This window comes from Triturus cristatus, chromosome 6 (assembly GCF_964204655.1).
Source record: "Triturus cristatus chromosome 6, aTriCri1.1, whole genome shotgun sequence".
NCBI classification, from domain to species: Eukaryota; Metazoa; Chordata; class Amphibia; order Caudata; family Salamandridae; genus Triturus; species Triturus cristatus.
The window spans coordinates 868,704,285-868,726,527 of NC_140589.1; the positions used below are offsets into that span (position 1 = coordinate 868,704,285).

The 22,243-nt window shown below is 46.7% G+C and overlaps 1 protein-coding gene across 1 annotated transcript in view; it reads right to left on the reverse strand.

The window, feature by feature from the left end:
* The window catches only part of HNRNPU (heterogeneous nuclear ribonucleoprotein U), a 58,553-nt gene that overhangs the window by 27,125 nt on the left and 9,185 nt on the right, over positions 1–22,243 (reverse strand). Inside the window, exons 8-12 of the mRNA XM_085611459.1 lie at positions 3,535–3,654; positions 3,207–3,335; positions 2,776–2,944; positions 2,157–2,441; positions 1,434–1,633 (exon numbers count right to left, since the gene is read on the reverse strand). Coding sequence (XP_085467585.1) covers positions 1,434–1,633; positions 2,157–2,441; positions 2,776–2,944; positions 3,207–3,335; positions 3,535–3,654 — 903 coding nt within the window. The remainder of the gene's footprint in view (positions 1–1,433; positions 1,634–2,156; positions 2,442–2,775; positions 2,945–3,206; positions 3,336–3,534; positions 3,655–22,243) is intronic.

Sequence of the window (22,243 nt, forward strand, 5' to 3'; positions counted from 1 at the left end):
CTCTGAGGAAGAGGCTACATCCAACCAATCATGGACAGGAGAAACTAACGCTCGACAGCATAGAACTGTCTCACTGGCACCCTCACTGCCAAACTTCACGGATCAGAAATTAAAGGGCCAGCCCCAAGTTATATCACCCCCTCCCTTCCTCTTCAACAGGACACTCTCTACTTCACCTCAGAAAACAAGATGCTAGTCTGGGGAATTCCACAGGGCTCTTAGTCCTACCCTGTTTGAATTTTACATGGAACCTCTCGCCCACATCATAAGAACCCGTGACATCAACTTTGTCTTCTATGCAGACGACTCCTCATATCCTCACTCACTGAAACGAGCACCACTACCAGAAACTACTTCTCCAGCTGCATGTCAGACGTTGCCAAATGGATGGGAAAGAACTGCTTCAAATGTAACATGGACAAAAACAGATCCTGATCCAGAACACCCCATGGGATGACTCTTGGGGGCTACACAAGCAGAGTCCCTGCCATCAATATCCCATTATCACTGGATTAATACCAGCCGTAAATTCTGGAGTAGCTTGCTACTCGCTGTAAATTGCTTTGCCTCAGGGATGAGCACGCTAGATACATTTAAAATACTAATACACACTTTTGTACATCTGCTTTCCATCAGACCATTTGTACCTCAAGTCGGATAACACTGGCTTTGCATGCAGAAGATACAAAGGCTTCATAAGCCATAGGAGTAGCTAGCTATTCCAGCCTTGTCCGAAAGGGAGGCAAATAGGTGTTCCTCAGCCACACCTTGTTGTGTGTTTAAAAAGCTGCAGAAATAACTGGCACCTACAGTCCAATTAACAGACTATGGGCATGGTGCAGGAGTCTACGGCAAATGCCACCATACACCCAATATAAAAAAAAAAACTGAGGTCAAGGGTTACATACTGAATGCAAGTGAAGGAGATTCTAAACCAATGTAAGCATGATCTGCCACATTAGTGTAAACCGTAACACGCAGTACTGTCACCGCTAACGACAGTGGACGCAAAGGCTTAATAAGCATTTAATGGTACCAAACTTCAAATTTAAATGCAGTTAACCCATTATGGTTATGGCACTATACAATTAACCAAAGTTAGGGGAAAAGGTACTCTATTGGAGACCTTTGAACAAGGCCAGGGAATGAAGCAGGACTGTCCACTAGTGTAATGTAGTAATTTTAACTAAGAGTAGCTTATGGAGGATTATATAGTAAGACTTGCAAGAGAAGCAAATTTTTCTCTGTACCACTATCATCCATAACTGTATTCTAACATACCCAGTGCCTTGCCTAGCGACTAATGAAGCAATGATTGTCAGGTATACATTGTATGGTTCAGTCACACAAAGGTTTGTGCAATCTTCAACCTCCAGCTTCAAAAGCTCTTTGTGGCTTGTAAAGGGGAGCAAGACCATTTTCTAGTCCATTACCTGGTTGTAGTTCCCTCTGCTGGGCATTCCTCCGCCTCCTCGGCTGTAGTTTCCTCGGCCAGAATATCCACCACCGCCTCCACCACCTCTGCTAGGGTACACGGGTCCACGAGGGTACGGATACCCAATAGATCCGCCACCACCACCTCGCTGTGGCAGATTTCCTCGCCGGTTATATCCACCACCACGGTTACCTGGGACTGATTAATATGGAATTAAGTCAGCATTGAAGGAAGGATAACTATCCAATTTAAAGCAATCGATCTAGCTATTGACTGTGTGCAAGTAAAATTGTTGTGCCATCAATTGCCAAAACAGTATCCTGCTGAAGCATAAATGTGCATCAACTGCCCCCCCCCCGCCCCCCCCCCCCAAAACATGCATCAATCCCCATTATCTGTAGCTTCACCGATTTTAGGGTACACACGAAAACACAAACAGTAATCTACCATTTAACAACTGCATCTCAAACCCACATTAAATATACCCATTGCTTCCAACTTAAGATTTTCCTCTGCGCACCCACATCTGCAAACATGCTGTTGCTATTTTGTCTTCTAACTTTGTTCTCTGCACACCCCGAACAGAAACACTTTAGACAACTTCTGATCAAAAGTTAAGAGTAGAAGACTAGGTCTCAAACAGCTTACTTCTAAAAACATCCAATACTACTTTATAGTTGTAAAACATACTACCACTAGTAACACTAAAAAAAGTACTTACCACCTCCTCTAAAGTTGCCACGCATATTATACATTCCTCCACCACCTCGTCCTCTGTGACCTTGACCGCCATGACTAGGTCCACCTCCCCCTCTGTTGAACGGAGATTTGCCGCCTTTGTTCTTGTTAGTTTTCTTGTTGCCAGTGTTTTGCTTTTTCTCTGGTGGGAGAGACTTCTTGCTTTCTTCTTTATATTCCTCCAAGAGTTTTTGTGCATCTTCCTTTGGCAATTCAACATATATTACTTCATCAAAGCAATCGCCAACTTCAGGAAGAGTGAAATTCCCTAATTGAATGAAGGACGGTAATATGGTTAGCTTATTAGAATCTCTCCACCACCCCAGTGCCTATAGAAGTCAAATTACTAGCTACGGCACTGCTACCTTTCTAGCAAGTACAAATTACCCAAGAGGTAAGACTTCCTTTTAGGCACGATTATAAACCATTGAAACTGCTCAGTGGGACTGCCACATGCGTGCTTACAAACAGCGTATATCGCTGGATCCAAAATTCCACCACTGTTCTACCCAATGGCGAAGTTTCTGGTGGCACCTTACACTTCAGTGTATGAGCCAGGTTTAGCAGAATAATGGTTTGTACTTTAGTACAATTATGCACACCTTTCATTTTAAGAACGGCATGTTCAGGAAGATCTTTCCCCTCCACCTCTGCCTTCTTCTGTGTTCTCTGCTTATATTCTTCATCTGTTGGGCATACAACAACTGCTTTGCGTTTGAAGCCTGCAAAGAGGCACATTTTTCTCCTTTGAGCAGCTGCTGACACATTTGTCTGGGGAGGAAAAGAAAGCTTACTGCTTAGCCAGTGACAACAACTTAACACAACTTGCAAGACTTTCATAAACCTAATGTGGCCTTAGCTTACAGACCACTTAATGATCACATGAAGGCTATTCCCATAGGAATATACCAGTTACTATTAATGTGTCCAACGCAACTTGCGTATGCTTAAACCTCAAATTGCTCATTCTGGCTATAAGAGTATAATTAAAAATGTAATGTTTGCGTTTAACACGCAAGTTTTCTGAAAATACCTGGTCTAGTATGAAGTTCCGCTTCTTACGAGCTGCAATCTCTATGAATTTGCCAAGGCATTGCGGGGCCCTTTGCAGCAATGTATTCAGTTTTCCGGTGTCAGACATTTGTTTTTTGAATCCAGAAACCTGTAAAACAGCATTTTTTTAAAATCCACATTATAGTTAAAGGCATCTGGTTAACACATTCATAAACAGCAGTAGCTCCTCATCCGAAACCATTACTGACTGGTGGCAGAGTTCATATTCAGTGTTCCAAACGGGATGTACATGCATGATCTCAGTAAGCAGAAAATGCCAGAATTCATATTAGTGTTTGAAACCTTACCATCATTTTATCCATAATGGTATTTGTTCCGAGGATGTTGTATTTTCCCAGATGCTCTTCTGCATGCTTCGTGACCCATGTACTTTTTCCCGCTCCAGGTAATCCAACAAGCATAATCACCTATCGGAAGCAAACAGTACAATTTCACACAAGAAAACTTCAACGTTTAACTTGCAGAAGATCTCTTAAAATGCACAATACTATAGGTTTCGATGCCCGTGGTCTGAATTCTAGACAGCCTCCAAGCGATATTCAGACCAACGGCAGTGGGGCTATACAGTGAAGAATGACTTTCCTGCCAATGCGGGCCAGGGTGATGTACTCGCCGCAGAACACATTTTAGGAGATCTTTGCAGGCCCAGTGGTATTTTAAGATTTAGTTGGCTGGGGAGGTACATGTGCGATCAATTTGGACCAAGAACCAGACCTCGCCGGGGAACCTCACCTTGCTTTAACACCGTATGGCATTTTTTTCCAATGTATATTGGAAAATGGTATGCCTCTTCCGAGCTCTTTCTATGCATCCCCTCCCGTAACTCATTTTAATATTCATCAATTACCCTTTGATTTGCTCTACAGTCTAAATGAACTTTAGTGTGCATTAAATTGATCAAACGATATAGAATTATTCGAACGAATATCTGTTGCCCTGTTTTGACCAAGTTTTACTCAATATGGTTATTTCCTTTAAGATGGCACAAAGGTACCACCCCCCGCCCAAAATGCAGGCATACAACCATCAACTTCTCTCGTAACTAGGTGGGTTTAAACAGTTAAACTCACCTTCTTATCAAAGTACTAATGTATTTAGAGTGGTCTGAAATGATTTACCCCATTTCAACGTATTACACTGTAATAGAAAGGGGTCAACTGTGTGTAAGAGTGGAACATCTTAAAAAAAATAAAAGTATTTCAGGAGATGCTCCGGTAAGGATTTTTTCAATTACAGTAGTTAAAAACTCTTATATTGTTTTCAGCATCCCAAGGACTAGGTGCCAATATCATAACTGACCGTTTCTCCCAGTAAATCTATTGCATTTCTAGAGTAGGAATCCCTAGCAGTTCCTTAATAGTTATTATACATTTGCTAGTGGTACCCGAGGAGTAATCAATCTAGCGAAGTCCAGGAGACACCAAATTTAACGACTGCATTGGAATCCGACAAGGCAGAATCACATGCAATGAAGTACTATCAAGGCTTCGTTCCTGGCTTGCCTATGCTGCGTACAAGTTTATTTGCACTTTTCTTTGCGGTCTGCCACATGAAGACGAGCTCATGTGAACATGAACCGTCAACATGACGTAGCAAACGACTACCTGGTCTGAAAAGTGATGTAGGATCTCCACAGGACGAGGGACATAACCACAAAAATTAAATAAACCTAGAGTAGTCCGTTCTAACATTCTGGCTAGCCTAGCTTTCAGTTAGAGTTCCGGGCTTTGTTACCGGATGGGCTGTGGAAACCCAAAAGGCACTCAACTGCCCGGTATCTTGGACTTGTTTTTGAAAGCCCTATTGTCCTAGACCACACAGCATTCAGTCTTGGACTAAGAGCAGAGCCCTGTTGCCACTACTCTGGTTTCTTGTAGGTTTGAGACACTCCCATTCATGCATCCACACATCATTATCTCACCCTACAATATGTAGCCCCTAAAGCACTTTGAGACCAAGAGGTAGAAATGGACCATCCCGGTTGCAAAAAGCAGCATGTGAAGCAACCGGGTCAGGGAATTTATTGAAGCCAATGCTGGTAAGGCCACACCACCGATAGTGTGGGATACAACAAAAGCATACATTTGGGGCATTAAGCTCCAATTCACCTTAAAACAAAACAGGGTTAAGGATACTACGACAAGCTATTTGAGTTGAAAACATTGCATGCTCAGGGAATACTCTAGGGAGGGCAGAACGAACAAGCCTTAGATCTTAAGCAAATTAGATTAAGATTTCTACTAGGGCGAGGGCAAAGGAGAAAGATAGCAGATCGCCATCTTTCCCCTTTTGATACATACTATGCGCAAAAAAAAAAAAAAAAAAAAAAAAAAACGCAGCTTTACAATGAGGATAGGGTGAGGAGAGTCTAGGCCAATCAAATTTCTGACAGGCAAAATCCACTACAGAATCTATCAAAGGCATCAAATAAGGCTTACTTACTCTCACCCGTGTGCCATTATGGAGCAATTTTCATTCTATGTCAGGAATTACAGTCAGCCCCAAGAGATTTTTTTAGTCTGGTTTGACGGAATACATTCAGATCTGTAGGCTATCCTGTGCAACAGAGGGCCAGGTATCTGAGCTGAACAGCTCTTACTATGGGTGGATTGGAGGCCGCCCTTACCGCCTTGCCTTCGGGCAAAGCAGCAGGCGATACCATACCACTAGAGTTCTATAAAGGTGTTCAAGGAGATACGGCCATACTATTCAGGGTGAACACTTAGTTGGTCCCTGCCTTCTTGAGTATTACAAATGTTGCAGTCTCAAGAAAGGAAAGCTGCCAGAGGATACGAGCTCATTTTGACCAATTTCTCAGATTAGTGCCGACACCAAGGTATTCACCAAAATTTGGACCACTCATCTTGCCCCCACCCCCCCTCATCGATTGCCTTGTACAGAGCCATGCTGTTAAGAGAGATAATGCAAGCCATATGAACATGGCAATTGTAGCATTTGATGTGGCGGAAAAATCTAATACTAGAATAGGTATGATACTATTAGACGCTAAGAAGGCATTTTAATGCATAGCATTGGAGTGTGTGGGCCAAGCTAGGGGCTTTTGGTATGAGGGGTGTCCGTTATCTCCCCTTCTATGTGCTCTCTATATAGAGCTATATTTGCAATCATTACACAAGAATGGAGGAATCCAGCCTGTTTTTAGGTCTCGCCTGGCAAAAGCAGCGCATGCGCTGCTCTCACGAGTACCGTTTAGATTCTGCCGAGGGCTTGCATGCACGCGTCTGCATGGACAAACATGGCTGCTGATGCCAATTGTCCATAGCAAACCGCATGCGCGTGTCCGGACTGTGGACAGTCAGATGCCATCTTGTGCCAATAGCTTCACTTCCCGTGGTCCATAGTAACCAAGCTTCTTATCAGAAGCTTGGACATGTTACTTTCCTGTTCCCACCCCCTCCTGTTGGCCGGGTTCTCAATCCCCCCCACCCCCTGGTGATTAACGTTTTTTTTTCTTTAATTTTCTTAGAGGGCCCGGAAGCTGCCATTTGAAGCTGGGCGCTCCAGTACACGAAAAGCGTGTTCACACCCATAAAATTTCAATTTTACTCAAGCCATCTAAGTGGCGTCGGGAAGATGTCCTTTGAAGTGGTTGTTGCATGCATGCATGTCACAATGTTATGTGGGTCATGGGGCACAAACTTCATGCCTGGCCCCTTGCTGGTGTTCAGTCTGCATGAGTAGCTGGTCCAAAATACAAATGACTGCTAAAAACATTTACAGATGGCTCCAGCAAATGGCATCACATAGCGGCAGCTGTGGTTACCTACCTCATTGAGAATACATCACAGAATCAGCAAAGCCAGCTTTCATAATACATGACTACGGTGGATACTGCCTTATAAAGGAAAATGCTACTTACCACTTACCAGTATGCGTCTGTTCTTAACATGTAGAGCTGCAGATCCACATAGCATAGATCGCTATCTGGTGTTGGGCCCGGAAGTTTGCAGTGTGTTTTTCCTCTTGGAAAGTCATGAGTTCGGGGACTCCTCCTTTGGTTCGTATTGTGCATGGGCTCCATCCTCAGATTGTTATTCGCCAGCAGGGAAAGATGGAGCGTAGTAGTAACAGTAAAGAAACCCATGTGTATTGTATCTTAATAAGATAAGGCTGGAACGGATACAGGTAGCCGGGGAGGCGGGCGGGCGTGTATAGATCTGCAGCTCTACATGCCAAGAACAGATGCATACTGGTAAGTAGCATATTCCGTTCGAGGCATATGAGCAGCAGATTATACACTGTGCATAGATTACATAGCAGTACCCAACCCTAGCGGCGACCACCGGCATCCGTTGCAGTGGTTTGAAACAGTGTTTTTAGTACAGCTGGGCCCACACTAGCTTGTTGCTTGGTTTGCACATCTACACAGTAATGTTTCGTGAAGGTGTGCGGTGTGGACCATGTCGCTGCCTTGCAGATGTCATCTAGTGGTATGTTCCCTAGGAAAGCCATAGAAGCCCCCATCTTCCTTGTAGAGTGGGCTTTAGGGGGAACAGATAGTGTTAGTGTTGCTTTTTGGTAGCAAATCTGTATGCATTTTACAATCCACCTAGCTATCCCTGATTTAGAAATAGGGTTGCCCGTTTGGTTTTCCTGAAAGGTTGTGTTCTCTGGATGTAATAAAGTAAAGCCCTTTTAACATCCAGTGTGTGTAAGGCTCTTTCCGCAACTGTTTGGGGTTGCGAGAAAAAGACTGGTAATTCTACTGACTGGTTTAAATGGAATGGAGAAATGACTTTGGGTAGAAATTTGGGATTGGTGCGGAGAACAGCCTTGTTGTGATGCATCTGAAGAAAAGGTTCCTGTATAGTGAGTGCCTGTATTTCACTAACTCTTCTGAGGGAAGTGATGGCCACTAGAAAAGCGGTTTTCCATGTGAGAAATTGCAGCTCACACTTATGTGAGAACTATGTTCAAGTTCCAAACAGGTGAGGGTGGCACTCTGGGTGTAATTACTCTTTTGAGGCCTTCCATAAAGGCCTTGATGGCAGGCACTTTGAAAAGTGAGAGGTGCTGCCTATTTTGTAAATAGGCAGCAATTGCAGCGAGGTGTAACCGAATGGAAGTATATGCTAGGTTACACCTTTGTAAATGGGGTAAATCACATATGTGTTGCATGGATACATTTAACGGATTGACTGCGTTGTTGTGGCAGTAAACAACAAATATTTTCCACTTTGCTGCATAGCACGCCCTAGTAGTAGGGCGCCTAGCTTCCCTGATAATGTTCATGCAATCAGGGGGGAAGGTTAAGGTATCCAAATTCTAGGAACTCAGGAGCCAGATGGCAAGGTTGAGTTGAGCTGGGTCCGGGTGCCTGATCTCTCCATGGTTCTGGGTCAGGAGGCATGGCAAGAGGCGTAGCTTTTGGTGTGGTACTACTGTGAGTTCCAGCAGTGTGGTGTACCACGGTTGTCTGGCCCATGTTGGAACTACCAGGATCAGAGTTAGGGAATGCGGTTGTAGCTTTCGCACCACTAATGGGATTAGTGGGAGAGGTGGAAAAGCATATGCAAATTTGTTTGACCAGTTCATCCATATCGCATTGCCTTCGGACAATGGGTGTGGATATCTGGCGGCGAAGCTTAGACCTATTCGTCACCCACAAACACAAAAAATGCCCATGTGTGGATGCCCCCACTTCTGAAAGAACGGGTGAAGAACCTGTGGGTGAAGTTCCCACTCGTGGATCTGCTATGTCTGTCTGCTTAGCAGATCTGCCACGGTGTTCTGGACTCCTGGGACGTGTTGGGCTAGGAGAAAAATCTTGTGGAATTGCCTATCTCCATATGCTCTGTGCTAACAGAGCTGTGGCGAGTGTGTGCCCCCCTGTTTTTGAATATAGTACATGGCAGTCATGTTGTCTGTGCGAATGAGGACTGCCTTGCCTGAAATATGCGCCTGGAAGGATTTTAGGGCGAGGAAGATCGCCAGTAACTCCAGATGGTTGATGTGGAGTAACTTCTGTGGCGGCATCCATGTGCCCTGTGCTGTGAGATGTAACAGATGAGCTCCCCAGCCGGAGGAGAGCGATGCATCTGCCGTTAGGATTATTTGTGGGACCGGGTCCAGGAACGGTCGACCTCTGGAAAGGTTTGTGGTGTTCCACCACTGCAGAGAGCGATGGGTGCGACCGTCTACCAACACCAGATCTGTCAGTTGCCCCTGGGCCTGGTTCCACTGGCGCGCCAAGCACTCTTGGAGTGGGCGCATTTGGAGTCTATCATGGGGCACTATAAAGATGCAAGAGGTCATCATCCCTATGAGCTGCATAAACACTCGTGCTGGGAGAGAGTGTTGGGATAGGAATTTGACGCAGCGCTTGTATTTTTGCACTCCTGGCAGGGTTGGGATAGGCTATGGCCTTTGAGGTGTCTATGGTGGCACCGAGATATTGTTGTGTGTGATGGTACCAGGTGGGATTTTTGATGGTTCACCGTGAAGCCTAGCTGGTGAAGTAGTTGGACTGTAGCGGCAGTATGTCGCACACATTGTTGTTAGGACGTGGCTTTTATCAGCCAATCGTCCAGATAGGGGAAGACATGAATGTGCTGTCTTCTGAGGTGTGCAGCCACTACTGCCAGGCACTTGGTGAACACCCTTGGTGCTGTTGTTACCCCGAACGGGAGCACCTTGAACTGGTAGTGTTGTCCGTCTACCACAAACCTGAGGTACTTTCTGTGAGACTGGTGTACTGGGATGTGAAAGTACGCGTCTTAAGTCCAGAGTGGTGAGAGTCGTTCTGGGAGAGGAGTGGCAGAACCTGTTGGAGGGTTACCATGTGAAAATGGTCCGAATGAATGTAAGTGTTTAGAGGTCTGAGATCTAAGATAGGTCGTAGGGTCTTGTCTGTTTTTGGAATTAGAAAGTACAGGGAGTAGACCCCTAAATTTTGTTGATATCTGGGGACCTGCTCTATTGCTCCTTTTTGCAGGAGGGAGATCACCTCGTGTTAGTAGCGCAGTATGTTCTTGCGACATAGGGCGGTGCCTGGGTGGAATGTGTAGATGTTAATTCTAGGCAATACCCTGACTGAATAATTTGTGTCACCCATCTGTCTGAGGTGATTGTCTCCCAGACGTGAAGGAAATGTCGTAGTCTGCCTCCAACCGGAGTGGAATGGTCTGGAGGGAGCAGGGGACAGTCACTGGGCAGGAGGTGTGGCAGAACGGGCAGTATTTGTTTTGCCTCTGCCCTCATTATTGCCTCTGTATCCGCCTCTTTGATAACCTTTTGTGAAGGTAGACTGAGGAGGGGATTTATAGGACGTGGATGCACTGTCCGATGAGTAGCCTCTGCCCGTGCCCCGAAAGGAAGAACGGCGAAAGGCGCGCCTGGGAGTCTGTTTGTAGGGCTCCCATAGATTTCGCCGTGTCTATCTTTTTTCATTTTTTCCAGGGCTTCATCTACCTTAGGGCCAAATAGATGATCTTGGTCGAATGGGTGATTTAATAGAGGCTTGAACCTCTGGTTTAAACCCTGAAACCCTGAGCCAGGCATGGCGACGGAGAAGGACACTGGTGTTTATGGCCCTGAGGCTGTATCTGCTGCATCTAGGGCACATCGTATCGAGGTATTGGTTATTGTTTTTCCCTCTTGTATAAGTTAATTAGCCCTAGTCTTGTACTTTTCAGGGAGATGGTGCATGATGGTCTCTAGCGCATCATAGTGCGCCCTGTCGTATCGGGCCAACAGTGCTTGCGTATTGGCAATACGCCATATATTGGCCGCTTGTGACGCAGTGCGCTTCCCTGACGCATCTAGGAGCTTGGACTCTTTGTCAGGTGGGGGCGCCTCGCCTGAGAATTGGAGCGCTTCCTGGCTGTAGATACCACTAGGGAATCGAATGGTGCAGGGCCCTTAATGTAAGAAGGGTCTGTAGGGGCGGCTTTGTACTTTTCTATCCGAGGGTTTAGGACCCTGGCCCTGACTGGGTCTTTAAAAACCTCAGGGGCATGTTTAATTACACCCTTTAACATAGGTAGAATGGCAGTGGACCTGTCTAGGAGGAAGTCCTCCTCCACTGGGTCGGTATGTAACTCCACCCCGTGGTAGTGTGCCGCCCGTTGTAACAAGTGGTGAAAACCCAAGGAATCTTCAGGAGGGGGATGGCCTAGATGGATAAAGGTCATCCTGTGGGACATCTGGGATGTCCGGATTGTTATAATCATCCCATGGGTCTGGGGATCCAGTAGGGGTGGGATCTTGTGGCACATCTGCTGGATCATAGTAAGGGTCCCCCAAATTGTCTGGGACAGGAGACAAGGTGGGGGGGAACGATGAGGTGGAGGAGGTAAAGGAGGTGGGGAAGGCACCCTGAAAGGAGAGGTAGCAATGTCCTCTCTCGGTGGAGGCGGCTTGTCCAAATGTCTCTTTTTTGAAGACAATGTCAAGTGTCCGGTCTTTGGATCCTTGGTGAGGGTTTTCTGCAGAGGATCCGGTGTGAAGATCTCCTGTAACACTGGTTGTTCGGTCGGCGCCGAAGGTTTCGGGGCAGACGGCTTTTTAGGTTTGTCGAAGCCGTGCTTCCTGGGAACCTCTGGTTTTTTTTAGTCAGTGCCGAAGAGGGTTTCGGCACGGGAGTGTCGGTGCCGAGGGTCTGGTGATGTTTGGCCGGAGCAGGTTTCGGCACCGAAGAGTTCGGTGCCGGGTTCGGTGTGGAGGACGATTTTTTCTTCGGTGCCAAAGGGTGTTTGTCAGCACCGGTGGCCGGCTGGCTCGAGCCGCCGGAAGGCTTAGAAGGCTTCTTTACCGGGCCCGAAGGTGGGGTGTGAGAAGCAGTGTCCTTGGTCTTGCCTAGGCCCGGAGGCGAAGGTGTGACCTTTTTCGGGATCGGCGTGGGAGGGGAATTGTACTCACGACCCGCTGCGCCGGGGTGATGTCCTCCACATCTGAGTAGTCGGCCTCGGATGCGCTGACGAGGTAGTCGTCCTCCTGTTCGATGTCCTGCTGTCCCGGAGCTTCGACGTCGTCCCCGAAGATGTCGACTGGAGCGGAGGTCGAGGAGTGTGACATGTTGCGTCTAGCCCGTTGATCTCGAATGGTCTTTTGAGCGAAAAGACTTGCAGGCGGGACAGTCTCGGGCCTCGTGTTCTGGGGAGAGGCAGAGGTTGCACACCTCATGGAGATCGGTTTGGGGAAACTTGGACCCACATCGAGGGCACTTCTTGAAGGGAGTTCTTTCCATCAGCCGAGACCGGAGCAGGCCCGAAGGCCGCCGCCGACCACCGGAATCGAAGAAATGCCGAAGAGAAGATGAATAAGATGATTTATGTCGTTGAAGAAGCTCAATGAGCGAGGATTTGTGCGTCGATCGGTGAACTGGGAAGTTCGGAACTGGAGCGTGAAGTTTTACATCAGAGCCCGATGGTGGAAAAAAACAATCTGAGGATGGAGCCGAAGCCCATGCACAATACGAACCAAAGGAGGAGTCACCGAACTCGTGACTTCCAAAGAGGAAAAACAAACTGCAAACATCCGGGCCCAACACCAGATGGCGATCTATGCAGTGTATTATCTGCAGCTCATATGCCTCGAACAGCAACTTTCCAGGTTAGCAATTGGAGCTCACATTTATGTAGAGGTTCAAAGGGAGGACCCATTAGTCTTGCGAGAAAGATGTTTAAATTCCACACAGGTGAGGGTGGTACCCGGTTTGGGGAGGGGGTGAATTATCCTTATGATGCCTTCCATAAAGGCTTTGATGGCAGGCACTCCGAAGAGTGATGGGTGTTGTCTATTTTGCAAATAGGTTGCAGCCTAATTGATGTGTAGGCTAAGTTGCACCTTTGGAGATGTAGTAGGTAACCTATGATGTGTTGGATAGGCACGTCTAGGGGATTGAGGTTGTTGGTATGACAGTGTATTACAAATCTCTTCCACTTGGCTGCATAGCAGGCTCTAGTTGTGGGACATCTAGCTTCTTTAATGACGTTCATGCGTTGCGGGGGGGGGGGGGGGGGGGGCGTGTGTTAAGGTAACCGAATTCTAAGACCTCAGGAGCCAGATCGCATGGTTGAGCTGAGCTGGGTCCGGGTGTCTGATCTCTAAGAGGTCTATCTCTGGTTGCCCTAACATTTGAAAGAATGGCTGAAGAACTTGTGGATGAAGTTCACACTCGTGAATCTGTTGAGTTTGACGGCTTAACAGATCGGCTATGGGGTTTTGGACTTCTGGGACATGTTGAGCTAGGAGAAAGATGTTCTGGGGCATAGCCCATCTCCATAAGCTCTGTGCCAGTTTGAGAGCTGCAGAGAGTATGCCGCCTTGTCTCTGTATGTAGTACATGGCTGTCATGTTGTCTGTGCGGACTAAGACAGCTTTGCCTGATATTTGTTTTTGGAAAGCCTTCGAGGCTAGGAATATGGCTAGTGGCTCCAGGTGGTTGATGTGGAGTAACTTGTTGGAGTCCACCTGCCTTGCATGGTGTGATGTAGTAGGTGCAACCCCCCCCCCCCCCTCAGCCGGAGAGCGATGCGTCCGCTGTCACGACTATCTGTGGAACTGGCTCTAGGAACGGTCACCCATTGGAAAGGTTCTTGGAGTTCCACCACTGCAGAGATTGATGAGTGCGACCGTCTACCAACACCAGATATGTTAGCTGACCTTGAGCATGCATGCGGGGCAAGTATCAATGCTAGACTTGGACCATTTAGAGGTAAAGGACCCTATAGGAAGGGTACCATGCCTTAGCTGAATATACAGCTTTCGAGCAGCTGGGGGTTCAATTAAATCCATGAATTCCTCAGCCTTAGGTTCTGGTTTTACAGAGAGGAACTCTGATGTCAACCTACCCAATAATGTAGAGCTCATTAATGTGTGATGGTTTAACGAGCGTAACAGAGGAGTGTATTCTTGGATATCCCAGTGCAACAGATCTCAGGAGTGTCCCCTAGTCCAGGAAAACCGAGCCAGGCACTAACTCTACTAATATACTGAAGCCATGGAATAGTTGTGTGTTTAAGAATAGGCCAAATCTCAGAAAATTCTGTAATCAGCTAATTCAGGAACAGACCATAACCTCTTCCAATACATAATTGGTCTAGTACTTATGATCTCTTCTATTGGAGATAGGCCAAGATAGAATCTGAGAGGGATCAATGGCGTGCTAGGCGGTAGTCCAACTAAGTTTCTAGCAAAAGATTGCTCCACCTTTTTAAGATCCATAATCTGCTTATGCCCCCACAATTCAGCCCCATAAATTGCTGCCATTCTTGCTTGGCGACTATATATTCAAGTGCAGGGGAAACCGGCCTATAAGTAGATTCCTTAAAAACTTTGCTCAGTCCCCCCCCGCCAGCTGAGATTGCCAAATCTACGCTTAGGCTATCTGCTTGTGCCAATCAAAATTCTCAGTAAGAGTAAGACCCAGATAAGTGAATGTCTTGACCCTTTCCAAGGGTGCATCATGAAGTACTGGATTTGGACGCACCCTTTTGGGAGGGGATTGAAGATCATAAACTTTGTTTTGCCTATATTGATTTCCAACCCCCGAAGGTCACAAAATTCCACAAAACCATCAAGGATTTTTCGAATGCCAGTTGATGTTTTAGACAGCAACAAAGTGTTGTCTGCAAACATCAGAGCGGGCACTCTGCCTGAGGCCAATCTAGGGGCATCGTTATTTGCCACAGCATTCAAGTGATCTACTAGGCCATTTTTGTAGAGGCTAAACAAGGTTGGTGCCAACACACACCCTTGACGAACTCCTTTTAGGACAGGGAATTGGTCTGTAAGTTCACCATACCTCCCACTCCTAACCCGCGCAAAATTGTTTAAGTGGAGCCTCGAGAGGGTAGCTAGCAGGTAGGGTGGGAGGCTTAAATCTGCCAGTACTTTCCATAATTTTGCACGCGGGATCAGATTAAAAGCAGCCCGCAGGTCCACAAACACAAGGTAGAGGCTGCCACCCTCCACTTTTGCTGTTTTCCAATAAAGGACCTGCAGGCGGAATATCTGGTCTAAGGTGGAAGTGCCAGACCTAAAACCTGCCTGGAATGTAGATAAAATCCCCTTTTCCTCAATCCACCCAAGAATAACCCTCCCCATCAGCTTTTGCGATGTATCAATAAGACTGATGGGTCTATAGTTAGAGGGAGTTAGTGGGCAACCTTTTTTAAAAATAGGCACGATTTCTGCTCCTAGCCATGTGGGAGGCAAGTCGTCACCCTGCAAAATGCCATTGAAAAGAGTAACCAAATAAGGGGCCCATGTTTTTGGTTGTGTGCGAAACAGGTCTCCTGGCAGTTTGTCCAAGCCTGGAGCCTTGTTTGGGAGCAAAGTTCCTAATGCTACCTCTACCTCTACCTCTGACAAGGTAATTAGTTCATCTGCAGGAAAGCATGGACGGTCGATAATTGACCGCCCAGGATCTACTGCCCCGCTAGCCCTTTGGGATCGCTGGGGTTCGGTAGTATTAACAAACGTACCACCAGACTCAGAAGTGCCATAAAGAGCGCAAAAATGACTTTCCCAAGCAGAGGGGGCTATATTGGGGACAAATGCAGGGACATGCCCACCAAGTCCAGTTGCAACCAGGGTCCAGAATAGTTTAGGATTCTTATTGGTAAGTGCGGATGCCAAATTCTCCCACTTAGTGGCCTCCCATTCTCCCTTTGCCTTAAGAAGTGCCTTTTTATACGCAGAGCGTTGTGTTTTAACAGCCTCCCTATTAATTTTTAAAACTCTAAAGAGTGCCCTTCTTGCATTGCGACAAGAGGCATTATACCACGAAGCGGACGTAGTCAGCAACCGATTTTCCCTTCTCTCTGTGCAGAAAATATCTTTAATTGCTATGACCAGTTTGTTATGTATATCAGATGCCCTACCTAAGTGACCAATATTGCCCATCTCTTCAATGAATGGAATAATGATCTCATAATGCAGCAAGTTTGCTGTCGGACATCTGGAATTCTGGCCATTTAACCCTACGTCTGCTATTTGAAATAATAAGAGGCGCTGTGGCACAATTTTCACCCAATGTTTGACATTTCAACCCGAAGCTCCCCATCTTTAATGAGCGTACCAGGGCATTATGGTCACTGTCAGATCTTTCAGTGACCCTAAACTCCTGCACCCTATCCCAATGTCTAGCTTCTACAAAGATATAATTGGACTGGTTTAGTCGATTGAATGTGGCTTTCCCAGGTCTATCGGGTTCAACCCTCCCGTTACATGCTCGTAGAGAAGTGATGAACGCAAATGACTAATTGTAAAACTAAGGGGGTCCAAGCCTTAACCCGAGTAGTCAATGGCTCGGGGATAATCCACAATGAATCAACATCATCCAGGCCGGCCGAATTAGTGTCCATAAGTGGTTCAAAATGGCTATTGAAATCACCTCCCAATATTAACACAGTGGAAGAGTCCATTGACCGGATAAGGGTCAGCAAGGTTTCAATAGCCTCAGACACAAGGCCCGCCTGACTGGCCTTGAGTATACATTAATCAAGGCAATATTTGGCACTTTTAGAGTGGTCAGCAATACGCACTGGACATCCAACGAATTAGTTGGAATTTGCGATGCCTTAGCTCCCAAGTGCGTGCCGACCCATATAGACAATCCCCCAATAGGTCTGCCCTTCTCACCCTTACTTGCCAAAATATCGTACACAGCAAATCCCTGGGCTATACTTCTTTTTAATGCCTAAGTTTCCTGCAGCATACAGATGTCGTGTAGGGCCATAAAAGAGCCCCACTCAGGAATAGGCAATTTGCTCGAGTCCCGCCACATTCAAAGAAAGAATTTTGACATAAGCAGACGGCAGTTCTGGACTAATTGGATCATAGTCCAAGGAATCAGAAACATTAGTCACTACAGAACTAATTTCTATTGCCGGCTCATTCTCACAAGTCAGTGAGAGTTGGTCAGTAGGGGAGGGGGCAGTTACGGGATGGATAAATTGTGCCAATAACAAAGTTTGCACCGGGGGGGGGATTAACTGGTCATTCAGAGCCTGATGCTCGGTAGTGGGCGGCATACCCTTAGGGGATCCCCCTGTCAGTCGCAATCATCAAAGCCTGAAAAGGCATCAAATCTGTTAGTAACTTCCAACGGGGTGAATGGTAACCGATAGTCTGCCCTCCTAGAACTATATCTATAGCTCCTGGAGGGGGGGGGTACAGTATCCCATCCAGGTGCATTTTCAATAGGCATGGGATTGGGTGCATAAGTTGTATGCCAATTATTAAAAGGTATAAATGGAGCAGGCAGTAATAACTGCGGACGCACTGTAGCCCCAGGGTACATCATAGGGGTCTCAGATAAAAATAGGTCATATCACACGGGAGAATTGAAGTGCTAGTTTTCCCTGGGATATAATTTAAAATGTAATTAACTGCTCTAGGATCTCTAAAGTTGATAACAATCAGGTCCCCCTCAATGTCTTTGGCTCTGCATCCCAACCATATAAGTATGCAAGACGCCCTTATTTCTATTAGCAGCATGAACACTCTCTCTGGGGGAGAGTGTTGAGGCTGAAATTTGGTTGTGAGAGCTTGCATGCTTGCTATCCTGGCTGGGTTGGGATAGGCCAAAACTTGGTAGAAGTTCCAGACAGTAACAAGATACCATTTGTCGCACCCACCTGAATGTAGTGATGTTGGTCCAGACAGGCAGGAAAACCCCAACCGGAGTGGAATGGTCTGGGGGAAGTGGAGGAAAGTCATTGGGTAGGGGGTGGAGGCAGAGCGGGTGTTGTTGGTCTTGCCTCTGCTATGGTTGCCTCTTCTCTGGTTACCTCTGGTAAACTTACGACTGGGCAGGGAGCCTTGTAAGAGGTGGAGGGGTTGTCTGAGGAGTAGCCTCTGGGGTGCCCTTGTAAGGTGAGCGACGAAAGGAACGTCTGGGAGCTTGTAACTGCAAGGCTCCCATTGATTTAGCTGTGTCCGTATCCTTTCATCTTTTCAAGGGTTGAATCTACATTTGGGCCAATAGGTGCTCTTGATCAAATGGCTGGTTGAGGATGGAACTTTGAACTTCAGGTTTAAAAGCAGATGCGTAGCCACGAATGCCTACGCAAAAGAACACTTGTGTTTACTGTTCTAGAGGCGTTGTCTGCCACGTCGAGAACGCAACCGATGGAGGTGTTAATCAGCTTACCCTCCTGCATTTATCTGGGAGGTGCTGTATTATGGACTCTAGTTCATCATAATGTACCCTATCATACCAGACTAACAGCGCCTCAGTGTTGGCGATGCGCCAGGTTAACCACTTGTGAGGCTGTTCTTTTGCCAGATGCGTCCAAGAGTTTAGACTCCTTGTCGGGTGGTGCAGACCTGATGTCTGCGAATTGGCCTTTTTTCTAGCATTGGAAACTACCAGGGAATCTAAGGGTAGTGGGCTTTTAATGTAAGCTGGGTCATCATGGGCAGCTTTATATTTTTTTCTTGATCCTGGGGTTAATAACTCGAGCCCTAACAGGATCTTTAAAGACTTCAGGTGCATGCTTAATAACACCTTTAGGCATCGGTAGTATTGAGGTGGACCTTTGAGTTGTGTCAAATGTATCCATTAGGAAATCCTGCTCTATGGGGTCTGTATGCAAGGCAACCCCGTGGTACTGGGCAGCTCTGTGGACCAGCTGATTAAAGCCCATGGTGTCCTCTGGAGGGGAAGACCTGGAGGGGTAGATGTCATCCTGTGGAACATTAGGGAAAACTGGCATGTTATCATCCGAGGGGTCTGGGGAAGAAGGTGGACTAGGATCCCCTAGTTGCACATCATTCGGACCCTCCCCCATGTCATCCAAGGTGTCATCGTCTACTGGAGTAGGTGTGGAGGTGGTAGAGGAAGAGTTGGAGAAGGGACTCTTAGAGGAGATGTGGCAATGTCCCTCATTTTAGGTGGTGGAGCCGGTGCAGGTGCATCTAGTGGTCTTTTCCTAGAACTAAGAGTCAATTAACCAATTTTAGGATCCCTAATGAGTCTTTTGAGCAGGGTCTGGTGTGAACAGCTCTTCTGCTGGAGGTTGGTCCTTCGGTGCCAATCGTTTCGGTTCTGTAGACTTATTCGGCACAGGCTCTGTAGTGGTTGTGTGTTGTTTTGGAACTGTGCGTTTTTACAGTCTGGCCTGTGGAACTTGGGTTCCGAGGCTTTCCTTGGCTCCGAATCCGAAGGCTTTGGGAGTGGTTTTTTGTTCGGCTCCGAATATCTTTTCGGTGTCGTCAGTGCTTGTGGGTTTTGGTGCAGTGTGCTTGGCTGTGAAGCAGCTGTCAGCACGGAGGAGAGTGGTTTCTTTTTCGGTGCCGGCGATTGTGTTTCAGTACCAACAGCAGGCTGACTCTAGCCCGAGCTGCCAGAAGGTTTAGTAGGCTTGTGTCTCAGGATCAACAGCAGGCGGACTCTAGCCCGAGCTGCCAGAAGGTTTAGTAGGCTTCTTTGCCGGGCCCGAGGACGGGGCATGGGAAGCAGTCTGTGTGCACCTGGGCGCGAAGGTGTGACCGAAGCCTTTGACGGTGCAGGGATGGGGGGTGGATGATGCCGACGTGCTTACTTACGACCTGCTGCGCCGGAGTGATCACTTCGGAGTCATTGGCTTCTGAGGCGCTGACGAGGCCTTCTTCGACCCACTCTGGCGCCCTCTCGGAAGATGTCGACGAGCGAGCAATGGTTCTTCATGCGGTCCCGAAAGGTCTTTTTGGAGCAGAAAGAGGCACAAGCTGGCCAGTCTCTGGTGACATGCAGAGGTTGCACATCTCATGCAGATTGATGTGGGAAAACTTGGACACTTCTTGAACCGAGTCCTTACCATGAACCAGAAGCCAAGGCCCGATGGCCTTGGTCGACGATTGGAAGACTTTGATTTGGAGAGACGCGCGACGATTAGGGTTCGCGATTGAGACAGTACCGTCAAAAGGGTGAAGGATTGCGAGTCTAAAGTGGTAATGGTCCCGAAATGGAACGCGACAAACAGAGCCCGATGGCGGAAAAAAAAACAATCTGAGGATGGAGCCGATGCCCATGCGCACTATAGCCTAAAGGAGGAGTCACCTATCCTGTTACTTATAAAGACATTTCCAGGACAAAAACAAGTGCAAACACCCGGGCCCAACACCAGATGGTGCTCTATGCTCAGTGATCTGCAGCCCATATGCCTCGAACATTTAATTACTCATTAATTTATGAATGCATCCACTCACCAATGCATCTTGTTGTGGCAGCATGTGACCATGAAAAGTGTGAGGTCTGGGGCAGGTTGGCCCAGCTGACACCCCCATTGTTAGTATCCTGGGCCGCAGGACAATCGTTTCTCGTTTTTGTACCACCTTCTCTGGGGCCAAAATGACATTTGCAAGAGTAACAGGAAAATCTAATTTTTTCTTGGTTGTAAACGAAAATCTTATTTTATGCTACGTTAGGTCAGAGATTTGTCTAGTGTTGTATTGCCAATAATATGACTTTGTGGCTCTGTCCGAGTTCAAATACCTTCACTCATTGGTCTTTCAAGGTTTGCTCACAGACTTGTTTAAATTGGATCATCAAAAGTGACTTGCTTTTTCAGGTGTATGCTTGGTTGTTTGTGTGTTGCAATGGTTAGTGTTGTCACGTGTGTCGAGCGTTTACTTCCACCATAGAATGTCTCCAAGCAGCAAGTCTAAGATAAACTTGGGTACCTTTTCCTACAGTCTCCACGAGTTTGTGTTAGGGGGCTTTGGTGGGGGCCATTGACAGCACCGATGACACATGGTCTAATTAAGCGACAAGTCATCAGTAAAACTATGGGCCATGACTCTTAACAGTGTGTACAGAGCTGGGAATCCCCTTGTAAATGAATCCCTCCCACAAGTTGGAAGCGGTCTTATCCTTTTAGACTTTTCTTTTCGGGGAAACCTCCAGCCTTTGGTTTTTGGCAGATGCGAGCTTACATATGCGGATGTTATTTTTTTGCTCTAAATCCCTTACTATTACGGGGTCAATTTATAAATGAGGCTGATAGGTATGGAATCTTCATGGGGGTACAAACTGAATGTAGCCAAAACACAGGTGTTTCTGTATTATAAATCGGATTTCCAACCCCAGCTTTAGTCTCAACTGCTGTACATCTCGACAAAGCTATGCAGCGAGGTGGACGATATACAATTACTCTTCGGTTTCAACCCCCTTAACTTCCCCAGGCCTTGCCAAGCAGGGTCATGGAATACCCGTGGAAAGATAAGATTTTTCCCATAGTGGCCTGCTTATGATAACTGGGATCCCCCAGTCTCTTAATATAAAAACAAAATGTGAATTCTGACCCCTGGTGAGTCTATATCCTAAAGCCACAGTATCAATCTCCGCCGGGATTAACAAACAATGTCCAGCACATGCAGCCCAGGAAATATAGCCTGAAAACGGAAGCTGTAACCCCACTTGCTTATATGGGAGTTCCAATCACAAATATGAAATGTAATTAATTTGCGCAGTGGACATGTTAGTCTTGTTATTTGGATTGAAAAGGAATAGTGGGCGAAAAGAGGGAAAGGCTCAAAGTTTTTTTTTGGGGGGGGGGGGGGATTTCAATGCAGTAGGAGGGGGGTTTGGGGTGAGTAAAGGGGATGTGGAGGGGGAAGAGTCAGAGGGAAGGGTTTAGAAAGGCTTATTAGGGAAATTTGAATAGTAAGATGAGATGATGCAAGGAGGAGTAGAGAAGTTCGGGATCATAGTGGTATGGGGTTAGGGATGAACAAATGTGAAGGTAGAGAATATATTGAGTGGTATAGGGTGTGCATTGGAGAGAGTAGTTAATGAGATTTAAGGTTTGTCAGAGTGGAGGTAGAGGATATATTACAGAACTCCTTTCAGATTTTCTCTCTCAGGTTGCAAGTACAAGACTGACCTCGAAGGGTTTTTCCAAGTCAGATCTGAAGCCTATACAACGGACCATCTACCACGTTTTGTCAGCATATACCCAATGCTAGCGTTGTTAAAATGTGCATTAACTCGTAAAGAGATTTTGTTGGGAGTTAAGCAGGAACATGACCGGGGTATTAAACACT